At 40.3% G+C, this 17,148-nt stretch overlaps 1 protein-coding gene and 1 long non-coding RNA gene across 4 annotated transcripts; one reads left to right on the top strand and one right to left on the bottom strand.

Moving 5' to 3' along the window:
- Positions 1-3,983: 3,983 nt before the first annotated feature.
- LOC110979623 (monocarboxylate transporter 13-like) lies at positions 3,984-15,543 on the bottom strand. 3 transcript variants are annotated; one of them, XM_022235602.2, is made up of 5 exons: positions 15,411-15,543; positions 14,145-14,333; positions 10,186-10,329; positions 9,020-9,850; positions 3,984-5,830 (listed from the first exon to the last, which is right to left on the bottom strand). In XM_022235602.2, exons 2-5 carry the CDS (start codon positions 14,326-14,328, stop codon positions 5,712-5,714), a joined length of 1,278 nt encoding a protein of 425 aa, XP_022091294.2. In that variant the 5' UTR covers positions 14,329-14,333; positions 15,411-15,543; the 3' UTR covers positions 3,984-5,711. The 3 variants fall into 3 exon arrangements, with proteins under 3 accessions (XP_022091294.2, XP_087000206.1, XP_087000211.1); XM_087144080.1 differs by having other exon boundaries at positions 9,630-9,850; XM_087144085.1 differs by having other exon boundaries at positions 9,787-9,850.
- On the top strand, positions 10,868-14,366 carry LOC110979655 (uncharacterized). Its single transcript, XR_002598218.2, has 3 exons — positions 10,868-10,917; positions 13,144-13,228; positions 14,152-14,366. It is a non-coding gene; the product is annotated as an uncharacterized LOC110979655 (long non-coding RNA).
- Positions 15,544-17,148: the final 1,605 nt, after the last annotated feature.

The following is a 17,148-nucleotide window of genomic DNA, read 5'->3' as shown; positions in this document are numbered from 1 at the left end:
AACCCCTGCTGACCGGCTCTTTTCACTTTGATATTTTTCGCACCCCAATAACAGCATTTCCATGAGTACTCTAGATCCTTGAGTGGGATATTGGGGAAATACCCCCATTTTTAGATGGGGGAGGGGTGTTAGGATAAGCCCGCTAATTTTATTTTGTCAAGCAAATTTAAATGGTTATCATCAACCTATGCGATAGAGGTAGAAGTAAAAAAGATTAATTGATAATACACCAGCAAAAGATTCAGTATAGGTTTTAGAAAAGAAAGACGGGCAGATTACAGGATAAGATGACAATGTTGATATTAGGATTTTAAAAAAAAAATATTTGAAGACTTGTCAACAATTGGAACTACTTTCAACCGTTTCAGTTATCATCGTTTGAAGAGCACACCATGTCTTCATGCATTCTCTCTTGGGCTCATTTTATAGGTTTTATTAACAAATGTAGACAAATAGAAAAACTGGTTATAGGCTCACATTTCTAAAAAAAATCGTAAATTCATCAAACTAAACTAGAACTTAGAAAATACTAAATCTCGGTGAAATTCGATTCGCCTTCCAGCGGTAATCAATGAGTGAACGGTAGGGTCGCTGAATGTCAAATCGACATCAGGTTTCGTGAATTTATATGGTACGCGTGACATTCAGAGACGCCAGTTTGCAGTCACTATAAGTCTCATGCCATGACAAGGCAGCATGCTATGTGAAACTGTATGGAGGTGAACCAGGACAGGGTTTTCGCCACAGTTGTACAAGTCTGTTATTGATGTTGAGTGAATTTAACCCCCCTTCCACTTGGCTGTGAATCTTATTGAAAGATACTATATATTAAAAGTCAATGGAAAACACTTTATTTATGACTCTTAGAAAATCCCCACATGTTACATATGGGGATTAAAAAACACGTCAGGTGTACAAAATTTTATTCAAATCTTAAAACGTGTTGGGTCAAAACAATTTCATTCGAATCCTAAAAACTTGTTATGTCTGTAAAGTTTCATCCAAAAAAGGTATATTAGGTACGAAAGATTTCATTCAGTTTTGGAAAATGAATTAAAAAATCCAAAGAACGGTCTGTTTTAAAAAACATTACATTACAAAAAAAATTGATTTTTAATTTTTTGATTTTTAAAATTTGATTTGAATTGATTTTTAAAAAAGCATTACATTTCTCGGAAAACATGTTCCGATCTTTTTTGACTTAATTCTGCTCCGTAGGCAAGCAACCAGCCTTTAACGCAACATTGGATGGGGGGGGGACACGGGGTTGGGGAGGGTGGGAGGCAAGGCCTTCGTGAAATCTGACTTGAAACTCATGTACCATAAATGTGGCGCCATCTTCAATCAGTCTTGTTTTAGAAGAATAAATACAGCACACCCCTGAATAAAAGAAGTTTATTCCTGCGATTTCATCAATGGTTATTCATGATTTGGAAAGAGTTCTACGTATGAAGTTCACTCGTGCTGTTCTTCAGTTGTCAATTAGTTCCCCAAAATCAGTTAGAGATTAGATTAGATTAGATTAGAACTTTTATTGTCCGAATCATAAAAAAATACAGGAATTTTGTTTCCATTGGCACATCCAAATATAAAAATAGGTACTTAAAATAGACAACAATTTACAATATTTAACCAACAAGCTTAACCTACTAAAACAAATTAACTCAAATAAAAATTATTAACATACAAATAACAAACTATCGAAAAATCCAAAAACTCTTAATTACGAACAGCTGATTTGTTAAATTAATGAATAGAGTTGGGAACAAAAGATTGCCTGTATCGAGTTAGGTTTGTACGAGGCACACAAAGTCTAAAACCGGATCTATTAATTAAAAACAAAACACTCAAAAAGTGGATGAGTTGGATCTGATAGAATGACATGTACCTTAGATATTACACGTTCCAAGTAGATATTGTCATGTGTTGGCAAGGTAAGACCTACCGAGCGTTGAGCCGTTTTACGAACACGCTCAAACCTATCCCTGTTATTTTGTGAAAGTGAACCATACACACTAATTATGTTAAAAGTAACAATACTCAGTATTATGGATTGGTAGAATAGACGTAGGGTCGTCTTGTCAACATTACAATGTTTGAGCTTACAAAGGATAAACATCCGTTGCATTGCCTTGCCAAAGACTACCTGAGTGTTTTTGTTCCAGTTAAGTTTGTCATCAATAACAGTACCAAGATATTTGTACCCATTAACCCTTTCTATTTCGTTGTCATTAATATAAACAGGTTCATGAGCTCCAGTGTTGTGCTGAAAATCCACAATCATCTCCTTAGTTTTCTGGGTATTAATAATCAGAAAATGGCTGTCACATCACTCCACAAACTTCAGGAAAGTCCATTTTAGCAGCGACAGAGTACAAGCTTTTTCAATGAAAACACAATTTGTCAGACCAGTCTCAGAGGGTTTGTACACAGGGTGTAAATTAACTTCGTATATGGAACTCTTTCCCATGATTTTTACCAAAACAACTTCAGAAGTAATATTCTCCTTATTGGATATCATTACAATTAGTCAATGGGGTGTCATTGCAAGAGTGGCCTTTCATGATCTTGACTGGTGAGGCGCTATACACTAAAAGTTGCCTAATTGTGCCTGGTAAACAAAGGGAACTTTCATGTAAAATAGTATGGTAAGGAACCTTGAACCTTTGGATGACCAAAGAGTCTTTGGGGCTGATAGGGATAATCCATGTACAGGGTGTCCCAGAAAAAACCAAACCCTGAGGAAAGGGGTAAATATGCCCAAACCATGAGATATGATTATAGTGTATAAGGATCTCCGAAAAGTAGAATTCTTTCTAATGTATTCTTTCTAATGATGCCTTCTCTTGAAAATGGGGCATCCTAACTCAGTTGTAACACTTTGGATAAACCAGTGAATGAGCCTGTGTAAGGGTGCCCCGTCTTGGGCCCACAACAGATGTCGGAAAACACCATTTTCATGCCGTTGATCATGTGCAAATACCATTAACCATTCACATTCCGTTCGAAAAATAATGGTCCGATAATGACACCATTCCCAACATAGTCCCACCCAAACGGTGACCTTCTCACGACTCATGTTGGTTTCAAAGTTAAAACTTGGTGGGTGCCCCTTCGGTGCGTATTCGACGTTGTTGTGGGTGCTAACTTCTCCGTTCATCCCAAATGCTGCCTCATCACCGATTGTCAACCATTCAAGAAACCTTTCGTTGGCCTGACAGCGTTCCAGGAGCCATTGTGCAAACTCCCGTCTCCTCCTGAGGTCTCCACGCAAAAGTTAGTGGCGGATGTGCATTCGGTATCGATGGAACTGCAGGTCTAACTGCGTTATGCTGTTGAACGAAGAATGGGACAGTCCAAGTCTATTTCCCCTGCAACTTCCCTTTCTGTTCCCCTTCGCTGTTTGACAAGTTGCTGTTGAGTATTGCAGGCCTCTGTCGACCAAATCTGATGTAATTTTGGATAGTTTGGAACAGCCTACGGGAAATGGTACAAGTACCTTATCAAGCGGAGTTGATACACAGGCACGAAACGAGACAAAGACAGCTTGCCAAAGAGCAGATTCGAAGAAAAAAGAAATATGAATATTAAAAGTTGATGCTATCCACGCGATATGAAGTGATTCCTTCATTCATTAACTCCTCCAGGATGACTTTGAGAATGATCTCAAGAACGCTCCTTACTCCCTTCTCTGTCTGAGGTACCTGAGCAAATCAGTTGTACTTAATTTTATCGCGAGAATCAGTCTAATAACACACCGACTATTGGAGTTTGTTGACACTCCTACGAGGAAGCCCACAATGGTGCGAAGTTTTCAAGAGGGTCTATCCATTTGTGGGGATTAATTCCCATTCAAATTAATTCCCTAGTAAATATTCATATCTGAATCTGCTGCCCAAAATAGTTTACATAGTTTGGTTCGCTATTGTACAATTGATTATCAATGATATCACAGTTACGTTTGGATCATTGTTTATGCCACCCGTAGTTTAAGCCATTTTTCCCAATGGTGATGAATATCCGATTGCCGAATGTGTACCATCGAATGTGTCCGTAATTTGAGTGGTTTCAGTGTTTTTTCGTTGTTGACTTCTAATCATGTGATATCGCCATGAAAAAACCGAGCCTTTTTCTCGTTCAAATCTGGGGTTTTGATAGTTATTAGCGAAGTCAGCTGCTTTTCAAATCTATCTTTACTGTTTTGGGGGTACGGTGCGTTTTGTTTGTGTCGGTCTTGAGTGGATTTATCGAGTAGTGAGAAATAAACCGGGATCTTGAGTTCAGCATTCGTCGTACCCATTCCATCCCAGAGTCCACAATCTGAGCCCTACTGAGGCTCAGGGCCCTGTTCTCGCTGGGTGTGCTACCGCCGGGCGTTTCCCTACACTGATATTTCAAATGAAAATCCAGCTTAGGGGGTTACCAAAAAAAGGTACATATGTACTTATTGCCTTTGTTTGTACCTGTGTCCGTGGCTATTTCCCAACTACTGATCATAACATTGTTGTCATGTGCTAATTATTATGGATCCGTGGGAGGTTTGGCTGATCGGATCATGAAATATTCAAAAGAAAATAATTTGAGTTTGAATAGTTAATCACAACATGACGCGATGTTGAGAAAGCTGTCTTTTAGTTCCAGCTCTTGTTCAAAATGAATCTACCACTCTTGTTGTTTTGGAATAAAGTTGCATAATTTCCCTTTGAAAAATCACGACCACAGACCCTAGTTTTTGAATCATCTTGCCGATGCTACAAACAAAGCGTTCAAGAATAACACTTCACAGACTTAACAAAATATCTCGATTAATAAAAAGTAACAATATGTGATTGCCTCATATTTATGCTGTTTAAAATTAATGTTACATAAAGCGCTTCACAGGCTCTTAAAAATCATGATCTTTACAATACGGGACTAATATGATAAGGTTTGTGTTTACAGATTTGGAGGAAATTACATGCAATCATTTTTAATATCTGAGATATTCGATTGTTCTGACAGTAATACACAATTAAGTTAATCTATTAATAACTTTAATAGTGTTAATGAAACATCACCGATTAACCCGTTCTATATTATAGAAGCATTTTCTGCGTAGCGTAAGTAACCAGGATTTTGCTTTTATTTCAGAGTAAAATGCCTGTTCCTGTCAACTATAAAATCAGTTCATGAAGGCACTTCCTGAACTTCAGTGCTGTCCACTAATAGAGACACGTCAATTCTACTCTAAACTTAAAAAATGTATTACAGATTGTTTCTGTGATATGCCTCATTCAAGAGCGTAAAGAAAATGTTTAAAAAGGGGAATGTACGGATGTAGATTCATATCGGAAGAGATTCACAATGTAATAGTATTCGCCTTAAGCAGAAGCACCCCGTCATTGGTCGAAAAGAGCCATGTTGGTCGGTAGTAGTCATTTTGTTGGTAGCGATGTAAGTGTAACGCGTGCATTTCATAGTTGTTCGTTAACCAGCGAAGTTCAGTTCCGACAATCGGAATACATCACAGCTTCATTTCCCAGTAAGAGAATAAATGAATACATAAGCTCCACCCCTCAAATTGTCAATTACTAGAATGTTCCAACACTTTTAGACAATGTCTCTGTGACAAAGCCTTGTCACCATAACATGTCACCATAACATAATTAAATAATTAAACAGTTGACATACAAAAAGATCTAAATTAACGCTGTGAGTTCGTCATAGTATACTCATTTAGACCAGACTGCATAAGTTCGTTCTGCAATAATGGCAATGGCGATGACTGTTGATAAGCCCCCAAGGGAGACGAAAGCCAAATTGTAATTCCCGATCATCTCGTAAAACGCACCTAGAAGTAAAAACAAAACACACAATCTACAGTTATCGGACTTACACACATGCATTCATGTACAGGAAATAAGAAAAACAAAGGGTTTGTTATGATCCCAGTTCATCCAAATTCTTTGTACATTTGTGTCTCCCCGCAAATTTTGAAATTCATCACGCATGTTTAAAACCTATAAAAGACCCGGTAGTCATTTATTTCGTCCTCAGTCAGTGCCCGTGTGCTTTCTTTATAGCTATATGCGTTGGGCCAGCGCCTCTGTGTCATCTTCTACGCGTATGCTCCTCCTCATCGCCTGATCGTGGCCCAGGCTGACGTCACTATGGGACCGTGGACTCCCGGATTGTCGTGGCTCCATGACTTTTTAGCTGAATCCCTGTATATGTTCTAAGCCGAACGACCTGGCTGAGCAGGGCTGTTCTAGTGCGAGGTGTGGAGGTGCTTGGCCCGACGAATGTGACCTTTCGTCATGGTACTGGCTGAGCAGGGCCTTTTCTTTACTGTCTTTTTAGGTCTCCCTAAATACTAGGCCGAATATAATGAGCTTCTTTGTGACCATTAACATGTTTTTGCCGACTTGCTAATTATTATGTTTCTCCGTATAATTTTACTTCGCTGTTCTTTCATGCCTTTGCTTGACCAAAACTCGTGTTTTGCACGAGAAGTTCAACTTGCCACACACACAAAAAAATATGCCTTTGGTTTAAGTTATTGCTTTGCTGGTTAAAGTTTATAATCAAAAGTGGTTTTGAATTATTTTATTGATCTTTCTTTGCCCACACTAAGGGCTTAAGGCCTATGTAGTATGGGAAAGCACGCCACACAATTCTCTGAGTTCTGTATGAAGAGGGCGGCATACACTGCATGGCAAAAGTTACACTAGATCGGTACCGTAAACCTGCGCTCACCTGCCATTAGCCCTCGTGAGCCCTCAAACCGAGGTACTATTTGGACCATGACAAGTTCACCTTGGCATAGAGAGGGCATATTCACAACATCAGTCAGAAGTAATCAGGTGAACAGTGACAAAGGAATGCTTTCATTGCAGTTCATTGAAGAGCCATTGCGACTTGGCTTAAGATTGTATGACTCATGATGGATTTGTGATGGACTCTACAGCACTGTAACTCAGTAGTACAGTCTTCCACACCCGAGGAATAGCGGGCAACGCAATATTTCGTCGTAGCTGCGAGCGCATACTACTACTTGTCAAGAGGATCGTTTCGATTGCCTCCACAAGAACCCCCCACTTTCAGTTTTTGTTTCTCACCTGCCCTTTCCACGCACTTTCCATGTCATGAAGAACTTCCCATAGCGCTTTTAAGGTCATGAAATGATTTTGTCCGTGTTCTCAGTCGTCGATTTTGAGCATTTGAAGTTAGGTATTAGAGAATAATTCCATTTCTATCTTGGAAACAAAAGTTTCATTACTATCTTGGAAACATGACGATCCTTGGTATTTCATATCATATGCGGCTTTTCTTGGCGTCAAGGTGTTGTCCTGCACTGTTGCCCTCCTCCACTAGGTGGAGAAGGTCTTGTGCCTTATTCATCTCAGCCGACGGTAATGCATTCTTGCATAGGGGGGAGCAGTATCCGCCCTGACTCTTAAACACGATTACTAAACGATGCATAAGAAAATGTTTATTTAATTTGTGCAAATGTTGTCAGATCTTGATTACGGTTAGCGTTCAGCTACCGCGGAGAGAGTTTACAAAATGGTTTTATCAATGCATTCTGCAGTAACTCATGTAGAGATTAATGTGCAGCCAGCAATATCTCGAGAATCCTGCAAAAAGGACCTGGTCTTAACCGAGGTCAGTCTTAGCCGAGGGCGGAAAACAGTGGAGCTGCAGTGGACTGCCAACCGACATGTCAGTGCAAGACAGCGCAAACGACATCGGCTGCTATCGACTGATTTGCTAAGACGAAAAGGTTTCGTCAATGCGTCAACCAGTTGTTGCAAAGCCTGCCTAGTCTGAAAAAAAAAGTCAATTTACGTAATGGTTGAGAGCACGCCTCCAAAGAAGATCTTCCTTCCTTCAATTACAAGCGCCACTTCTTCCAATGTGAGAAAGTGAGTGCTAGGGTTGGCCTCATTGTCAGACTTTTTTCAGGGCAGCCTTAACGATGAGACGTTGGATAATGATGTTATCCCTATCGTTGAGGAAAAGTTTGATGTTCAGGTTTGTTAAAGCTCGAGATGGAATATAACAACCTTTCCTCTGTGAAAAGAGTTGACTTTTTTACGTAAATGAAGAAAGCTAGAACCAAAGGCGGATTCGGGGGGGGGACAACGGAAATCATCCCCCAGTAGCCTCCCCTTTTGGAAAAAAAGAGAAAAAAGGCGATTTTGGGTCGTTTTCATTTCCCTCCCTTCCAAAATCGTGTACAAAGCCCGCAAATGTAGTTTCAAACCTTCGGAACGCCAATAAAAAACGACATAAGAAGTTCCAAATTTTTTGCCCCCCTCCTTAAAACAAATTTGCACCCTCCCGCGAAAATTTGGGTCTAGATATACCATTGGCTGGATGATTGTTCTTCGCTGCATCAATCGATTCTGCGGAACCTGATTATAACGCTTGTATCGTGGTAGTTGTCAAACACGTTTTCAGGAGGTCATCATACTGTTGATCAAATTTTAAATGCGATTGCTTCAAAAGTAGGGTTGTCATTCAGTTTCAATGATGTGGTCAAGAACTGAGGCATAACCTCATCGGAGCCACAGCTCTCATGTATCTCAGATGATACGCCGTCTGGCCTTAAACTTCGACCTAATTTTAGTGTCATCTCCTCGGCTCACTCATTGTGAACGGACTATTATCGACGTGTATAAGGATACGACATGTTGGATTTCAGCGTCCATGTCGATTGCATTGGAGTGCTTACCGGGAAGCCCTCCATATGGCTATTTGTATACCCAACAGGTGGTGAAAAAAACCCAGTGCACCAGTGGGTCTAGCCGGAACCAGCTTTTGTTGAGAATCTTGTGTAAAACGCAAGATCATGCATTTCTTTTTGTACCAGACAGTATTATTTGTAACTTAGAGAAATCAACAATCCTCCCGAGCCTACCGGTTAACTGTCATCATAGAAGACGCCGCAAAGCTCCGTGGAGAAGGAGAGACACAAATGCTTATCATTATGAGGTTTATGTAAACTTAATATTACTGAAAATACCCACTCAGTTACCTGCAAATACACCGCCACATACTTCACCAAGAGCGAGGAACGGCAAAGACAACAGATATCCCTTCACGGAAAGGTCTGATTCGATCAAAATTTCTTGAGCAACTGGCATGACGATAACACCGATAATCCCAACTGCGGCCCCATTTACTATTGCCAGGATCACCAGTACATGGTAGTGATCATACGACACCATATCAACGAAGAAGGCAACAGCGTTAAGCACAGAGAGCAGAATGAGCAGCTTGAGGGCTGTTATAAGCCCTCGATCAATGGCCGGCCCGTGAACCACTCTTACGACCAGGTTGCCTATACCGCCCGCTGTCGCCAGGAAACTTGCCAAATGGGCATCGATTCCTTTCGATATAGCGTGTGGGATCAGGTAGATCAGCCATGCACTAAAAATTACTCCATTCAAAAACCAAATAAGTAGGAACATGCTGTAGGCTGGTGCCAATATAAAGATATCCAGTGAGAGTTTCTCGGGGATATCTTTTAGGAATGTGACAACAGAGCGGAGAAGCGAAATATGTGATAGATTTGGATCTGTCGATGTGTCAGCCTCATCTGCAGCATTGATGAGTCTTTGGTGCGTCCCCAGGGGCGGCCTTACCAAAGCTCCACAAGCAGTGACATTGAAGTTGACGGCAGCAAGAACAGCCATTGCATTCGGCCAGCCGTATGTTTTAATCAGAAGCTCCACTAGAGGAGGTATGACCATCATGCCTACGGCTGCTCCCGTGCTTATTACGCCATTGGCCAATGCAAACCTTGTTGGGAAGTACGTAACTACTGTGATCACTAACGGTGTGTAGGACATCGTAAAGCCAATAGCTGTGAAAATTAAAACGAACAGTCAATAATCTGATGGAGGTCCTGGTGTTAGATTTCAGGGGAATGAGAGTTTGGAAAAAATGTGTTTAATGTTTGAACTTCGGCCAGATAAAAATCGAAAACTGTCACACAAGTGATGGTGGGCTGCAACATTATCTGACGAAATCACAGACATATACCTTCACCAGAAACCGTAATTAACACACACTTTGCCAATAATAATGTCTGCTTGAATTAATTTATGCATTTCAAATTTCTATGTTCTAGCTTTTTACTTTAATAAAAGAAAAGAAAACCGAAAAGGGTGCCATTTAATTTGTACGGAACCCACTCACCTAGAAGTGTCATACCAACAAACAACAATCCAATGGATGTTGAAGATGAGCACACGAGGAGCCCCGCGAGATTGCAGACACCACCAGCCATAACGAAAGGACGACTTCCGTAGCGTGTTGTGGCTGCTTTGCCGCTAAGTGGAGCTGAAAGAAAAGTGAACGATCACTTTCAAATCCATATAACGGGTTTTGCCCTTACCCAACGTATATATTAATAAACACTGTATGCTCAGTGCTTGTGCGAGAGCTTGCGAAAAAAGTCAAAAGCTTACTCAGGTGGGACTCGAACCCACGACCATCCTGCTTACTAGTGCAGACGTCTTAATCGCTCGACCACCAACCACACAATACATTATTAATATACTGTATATCAATATACATTATCAAAGTAATTCAGTGAAAGGCCACAGAAAAGAGCTTACCCCAGCTGAGTATACAAAAAAAAAGGTTTATTATGCAAGAATAAAAGGACATCCCTTTTGGTAAAAACTGCCCTTTTCTTTTAACCATAAGAGTGAATGTTTTACCCCATCAGTGCTATTCCTTTACATTGATATTAGAGAATTGTATTCGTGATTTTAATCATAAAGATGAACAAAGAAATTGACTGGAGCGGGATTTGATCCCTTGCGTGACCCACCACGGAGTAGTCACGGCGCCACCACGCGGTAGCGGGCAAAACATCGCCTACCTGCCTGGTGTGTGGAAACGTGACTCTCCACGCCTCTTCAGGTATGAGAATTTCTTTCTTTGTGCATGATATGGATGCAACCAGAGTTCACAAAGTTTTCCTATATCACTGTGTAGTGCTTGTAAAGGTGTTAATGTACTTTTTAAAGCCTTGTAAGGGTCAAAATTAGGCCGAAGTTTTATTCCAACATGTCGCCGCCCATAGAACGCTGTGCTCTGTATTTACACATGACATAGGCCTACATGAGATGATTGATCGAGATTCATTGTTATTGTGCACATATGCTACAATATGCTACGATTCATGTCCTCATATGGGCATTACCTAAATTGCCTTGGTTTATAGTTAGGCCACAGTATATTTATGTAGAGCCAGTGACAATTTGTACTGTGTTTAGGCCTTAAATTTTGTTGCATGTGATCGAGTGTGCTCGCAGATTTTATTTATAAATTACTGCAAGTAGATGAAAAGTACAGTGTATCAACTCAAAATGCATTGTCTTATCAATAGATATTCATCTGGAATAATGTCAATTGATACAAGTTTTGCTGGAATGTGGATGACACAGTTAGGAATGTGTATTACTGCTGTGCATTTTAGATTCCCTGGCAAACAATAGACTTGCTTCCCAGTCCTTGTGTCATCTGCTTATCACTGCACCACATATAACGACACATGTTCATCCATGAATCTCCTGAGGTTTTCCAGTTGTGACATCACTGTCCCTCATGGTAGTCTGCTTAGGGCCGTACTCTTTGCCAATTTATTTATGTTTGGGTCACATGACTGTATTTATTTTAAATATTAAGTGGCTAATTTTTGATATTTTCCCTCTTTCTCTTTATGCTTGTGTGATTGGAATAAAAAAGCATCGCCTGCCTGCCTCGTGTGTGGAAAGGTGACTCTCCACGCCTCCTCAGAGTGCTGAACAAAGAACCCTGTTAAAATAACTCCCGAACGGGGACGCGCCCGCCACATATCGTGTAATTGGGGTGCGATCCCTGGCTACATGGTGTTTCAGGTTTAATGGCTTTTGGTTAGCGCCCCCGAACAGAGATATTGACAAATGGTCCCCTCAAATTCTCTGTTTTTCTTTACAATCATTCATAAGCACTTAGTCATTTTCCCTATATGATTTGTTTCGTGATTTTAATTAATGAACTATCTTTGACTCCCTGAGTAGAATAAAATCTTGTCATACTTTTTGAAGAGAAAGTTGTCACTTGTCATTCCGGCCTTTTACTATGCGGCCCCTTCAACGGTGGCGCAACTGAGAGATGGATGGGCGTGAAACCCGTGAAACTTGTTGACCAAGGGTGATGGGGTATTTATCAGCCCTCCCCCTTTTTCGTGGTGAAAAAGATCAGATGGACTGAGAAGAATTTTGATATTCAGAAGCACTCATAAGGGGGAACAATTACATTAAAAAGTCGTAAAATGTGCCGTTTTGATGTAAGGTTCTTTAGGGGTGTACGGTAAGACACAGAGCCTTGAAGTACAGCTCACGCAGCGAGCTTCCAGAACGCTACACCTGTGGGAATTTTACATGAGGTCGTCCTGTCACGTTCGATAATTTTGGGAAGAATCATTCTTAACTGAAACCACCCTAAGAAACACTAATGTCGCCATTTTGCCTTTGTGTTTTTGAAGTTATATTTTGGAAACGTCTCCTGGACAAACGTAAAAATAACATGCATTAGCAGCTTTGCACTTCCGGCAATATCGGGCCTAGGTCTCCCTATTTATGCACGCTTGTTTTCAGTTCATGAGCTTACGTGAGAACGAGATTGTATAACATTGTGAAGATCTACTTGCAGTCGACGGGTTTTAGATTCAGTCGAGCAGATCTGACGCCGTTCTTGTTAGCAACGGTTAGATTAAACTTCAGAATCTTTTATACACGCAGAATATTCCTTTAAGGAATACATCTCCTTATAAATTGTAATAGATATAAAAATTTTTAATTTTTAATGTTTTTGTTAATTTTCACCGAAAGACTACCATAGAACAGAATTTTGTAACTGTTCATCTACGTACTAGACCACCGAATCGCACTTGTCGTCATGTATTTTAGGTTTTTGGAAGTGAGGGGTCACATTTTGGCAAGATAATTCTCTTTCAGCTCAGGTAATTTTGCAGCTTCTATAAATTAATATGCTGCCAAACATTTTACGAAGGGCTTTTTCGAAGGTGATATTTTTAAGAGTAAACGAACAGAGAAAACAACAAATTCTAAACTTGTTGCACATTATGTTTCCTATCTAAAGGTTACGGATACACGCCACCAGAGGTCAACTTTCAGGCTCTATAGAGAGACTACCTTCGACAAGGCTATCTGTCTGCTGGATTGAGGTGTATAAACATCACCCTATTTTAAAGCAAATCTGAGTCCATATATTACACGCTACGCACGTGATTTTAATACTCAGCCGAAGGCCAGGTCTAGTCTTCGGCCTTACTGCTCAATCAGGCATGAGTGATATTTACGGCCGCCAGGTATTGTTTCATATCAGTTGGTCATAGGCATTGATTTAGCCATGGGAGGTGTTTCTTTTGAGAGTGCAGCACCGATTGACCGTGGACCTTTCATGGTCCGTCAGCGTAGGCTAAATTTTATCGTTTTACAAGAAACCTCCCAGTTTAGGGCACTATCGGTAGGTTTCAACAGCATGAATACAGTGTCTTATCAATCTGTGTTCAAAGGGAGCTAGCAAGTCCGGTTACATACGGGCAAAAGTCCAGAAAGAAGATCTAAAATAACGATTTTTTAAATCATAAAACAATGAAAAGAGTAGGCCTAGAAGAAAAATCATCATGCTTTGATCGGATGCTCATCCATGAGGTTGAAGCATGGCGAAATGCCACAGGCGAAACAAGTAAAAATTGGCCAGGAAGGCAAAACAGTGCAAAGTCAGAAACTTAGAAGTAGATCACAAATTAATGCAAAACTTGTCAGTTGTGAATATACATGATTAGGCAGTGAATATGTGTTTTCCCATATAGTATATTACCTCTGTCTACACGGCCTTATTTTCTTTAAATTTAACTAAACTGCATAGGGGGAAAGTTTTATTTTACAATTGGAAAACAAAAAACTCTGTTTGACACACCTGTTTTATTGCGCTTTGGATTTCCCCTGCTAATTTAATGCAATTTACACCGACGTATAGGCACCTTAGAATGTTCCACCAATAAAGCAATCCTTATAAATTCTATTTAGTACACTTTTCAAATTTTATTCGTTTTTCGCACTGTGACATATACTTACCCACTAGATAGCTGATCGCGTGTGACATAGAGAAGACTGTACCAAGGATGGATACGGGGCACTCCAAAGTCTCATGGACAGGAGTTAAGAATACACTCAAGCTCTTGTACGTACCAAACTCGATGAGAGTTGTGAAAAAGGTAGCAAAGACGACGACCCAGCCGTACCCACCATCAGTCTCCATCTTGTCTGTAATAAAAATTGTGAATTATGGATAATGTGCGTGCAGACTGTCTCGTGTCTCTCAAACGTTTTGTTCATAAATGCATGCGTCCACCACAAGTGTGCTGCTTCTTTTATTTTGGATCACCATTACCCAACTTTGCAACATAATATGACGTATGGTAAAATTACAATGATTGAAAGGTAATTAATAAAGCAAATAAGAACTTGTGCAAAACTGGAGGCCACCAAAAGTAAGGATGTAAACAGTCTCGGTCCTCCCACTGTATGTTGACTAGGGACAAACACATATAACATCTTACCATGCAAAGTTGAGTTGAAAAAAGATAAAGATTTTAAGATCGACAACACAACTTATCTTGTTTTTTTTTCTTTTTTTTTCAGTTTCTCTTTGTTGTATATCTCAATCACGTATTATCGTGTTAGTTTTATCAAAGGAGACCTCCTACGATATGACAGAAATCGCGAAAACGATTCATTTTTAAAAAGTCAAAATATTTAGTATGAGCTACAAAATGCTTCAATTATCTTGTGAGGTGATAAACTAGACGGCAAAATTTTACCACTAGACAGGTTTTGCATTGTTGGTTATTGGAGGCTTTTCTTTGTTATATTAATTTAGTTGCACCATTCAAAGATATCTCTTTTATGAGCATGTTTGGTTCTGAAAAGAACCGGGATGTACCGGTACTCAAGGTTTCGGACAGCATGCCCTTTTCATCTTCAGGAGACTGCAGAGGTTCCAGTGGTGAAGCCTCTCCTCTTATATTGTATCTGGAGACGGTGAGTTGTGAAGAGGATGCTAACTCAGGATCCAACCAAAACACATAACCTCTATAACCCCCGCGCACAAGGTTCTAAAATACCAATGACAGACATGTTTTTTTGCAGGAAAAACTCGTGATGCGACAAACTTATTTGGGGGAGATTCGGTTCACTAAACCAAACCTGTGAAAAAGAAGAATTTGTAGTAAGCGCGGGGGGGTATCATATACGTCCATAATGGACGACATAATTGAAACTTACGCCACACGCCGGTAAAGAAGGTTCTCATCCAACAGACTGGTGATAAACGATACTTACCGAAGACGACGTTTAATATTGAATATCTGCGATGAACTGCTTCGTATGAATGTGAGTGCCATTCTTTCACGTTGTGTTATGCGGGCATATCTTGGTCACTATATGATGCACGACCGACCACAGTTTGTTCTATTGTATTTTAGGGGCGCTATCTGAAGTCAAATTGTTGAGGTCAAACGCATTTCCTGTAATTCTGATAGGCCTACGTATTGATGACGTCAAACTTTGTTTACATGTGCACTTTCCTATGGAGCCAGTGGGGGGCCCACGGTCCACTGAGCACCTTAGAAAAGTCATCAGTACTGAGGTCCATTAGGTCTACGGCCAGACGAGCTGTAGACATTTGATGCAAATATGGACGGTATTTACCATTAATGCGGGCGTGAATTGCTGACGAATTCTCAGGACCGTCACGGTCATTGGGCTACAGCTACACCATCTATAGTGACCGGCTGGGCATGCCCGATGGCATCGAATGGAAGAGATGTCGCCTGACCACCCACTGACCGGCTCCTTTGATTTTTTGCACCCACGTAGCTGTCTTCCATGGGCATACTAGATCCTGGAGTGGGGGATTGGGGATATACCCCCATTATTTAGGTGGGGGGGGGACGGCCAAGCAGATTTAAATGCTTATCGTCACCCTATGCGATAGAGGTAGAAGCAGAAGGATAAATCGATATTTCACCAGTGTAAGATTCAGTATTGGTTTCAGAAAAGATATACGTAGAGATTACAGGTTAAGATGACAATGTTGATATTATGATCTTTTTTATAGTTTTGAAGACCTTTCAACAATTGGAACTACTTTCAACCATTTCAGTTAGCATCGTTTAAGGAGCACACAATATCTTCATACATTCTTTCTTGGGCTCATTTTATATAGGTTTTATTGCAAAATGGTGACAAATGGGAAAACTATAGATAGGCTTACATTTCCCAAAAAAATCGTAAATTTATAAAACTTTTATATTAGAACATACTGAACTTTCAATGAAATTCAATTCGCTTTCTGGCGGTAATCAAGGAGTGCATGGTGGAGTCACTGAATGTGAATTCAACATCGGGGTTCAATCGTCCGCTTTCATGAAATCATGTGGTACTCGTGACATTCAGAGATGCTAAACTGAGTCACCTGACTCCTGATATCTCTATTACTGTAGCACTGATTCTATTCAACCTGAAGTACTTTACGCAATTTAGTGGCAGTCCGCTTTCAAACACTAACCCAAACTGTTTCCAAACAATGTTGACTTGATTGCAAGCTGAACAAAAGTGAAGGTTTCCCGCCCAATTTACAGTACCATGGTATTAGAGACTCGTGACCAACCTTCAAGTCGTTAGGAGATTTGGAGTTACCCTTCGTGAGTACCCTCTCCTCCAATGAGATTAAGAAGCGCCAAGAACTTGGTCTTTTGCCAAGGGTTTATTAGTGGCCTCAGGTCATAAAGTGAAAGGTGCCCCATTCAGCAGTTACCCTGAATAATGCATTGTTTATTGTGTATGCAATAAACTGAAGTGTCACCAAGCTTATGGTGGCTCACAGCTTTTAGCAGAGTATTGCAGGCCTCTGTCGACCAGATCTGATGTAACGTTGGACAGTTTCGAACAGCCTGCGAGAAATGGTACCAGTACCTTATCAAGCAGAGTTAAATCACAGGCACGAGAAGAGACAAGTCAGCTTTTCAAAAAGCAGATTCAAAGAAAGAAGAATTTTAAAAGATAATGTTATCAACGC

Source organism: Acanthaster planci, linkage group LG01, assembly GCF_054643075.1.
Source record: "Acanthaster planci isolate LZ-2023a linkage group LG01, COTS_SCS, whole genome shotgun sequence".
Taxonomy (NCBI): domain Eukaryota; kingdom Metazoa; phylum Echinodermata; class Asteroidea; order Valvatida; family Acanthasteridae; genus Acanthaster; species Acanthaster planci.
Note: the sequence above shows the minus strand (reverse complement) of the source record. Positions and strands in the feature narration are given on the sequence as shown.

Coding starts and splice junctions, on each gene's coding strand:
- LOC110979623 (XM_022235602.2), bottom strand. CDS start 14,328: ATGGAGACTGATGGTGGGTACGGCTGGGTCGTCGTCTTTGCTACCTTT. Junction 9,851..10,185: donor TGTTGGTATGACACTTCTAG/GTGAGTGGGTTC, acceptor TAATTTTCACAG/CTATTGGCTTTACGATGTCC. Junction 5,831..9,019: donor ATGTGGCGGTGTATTTGCAG/GTAACTGAGTGG, acceptor TTTTACTTCTAG/GTGCGTTTTACGAGATGATC.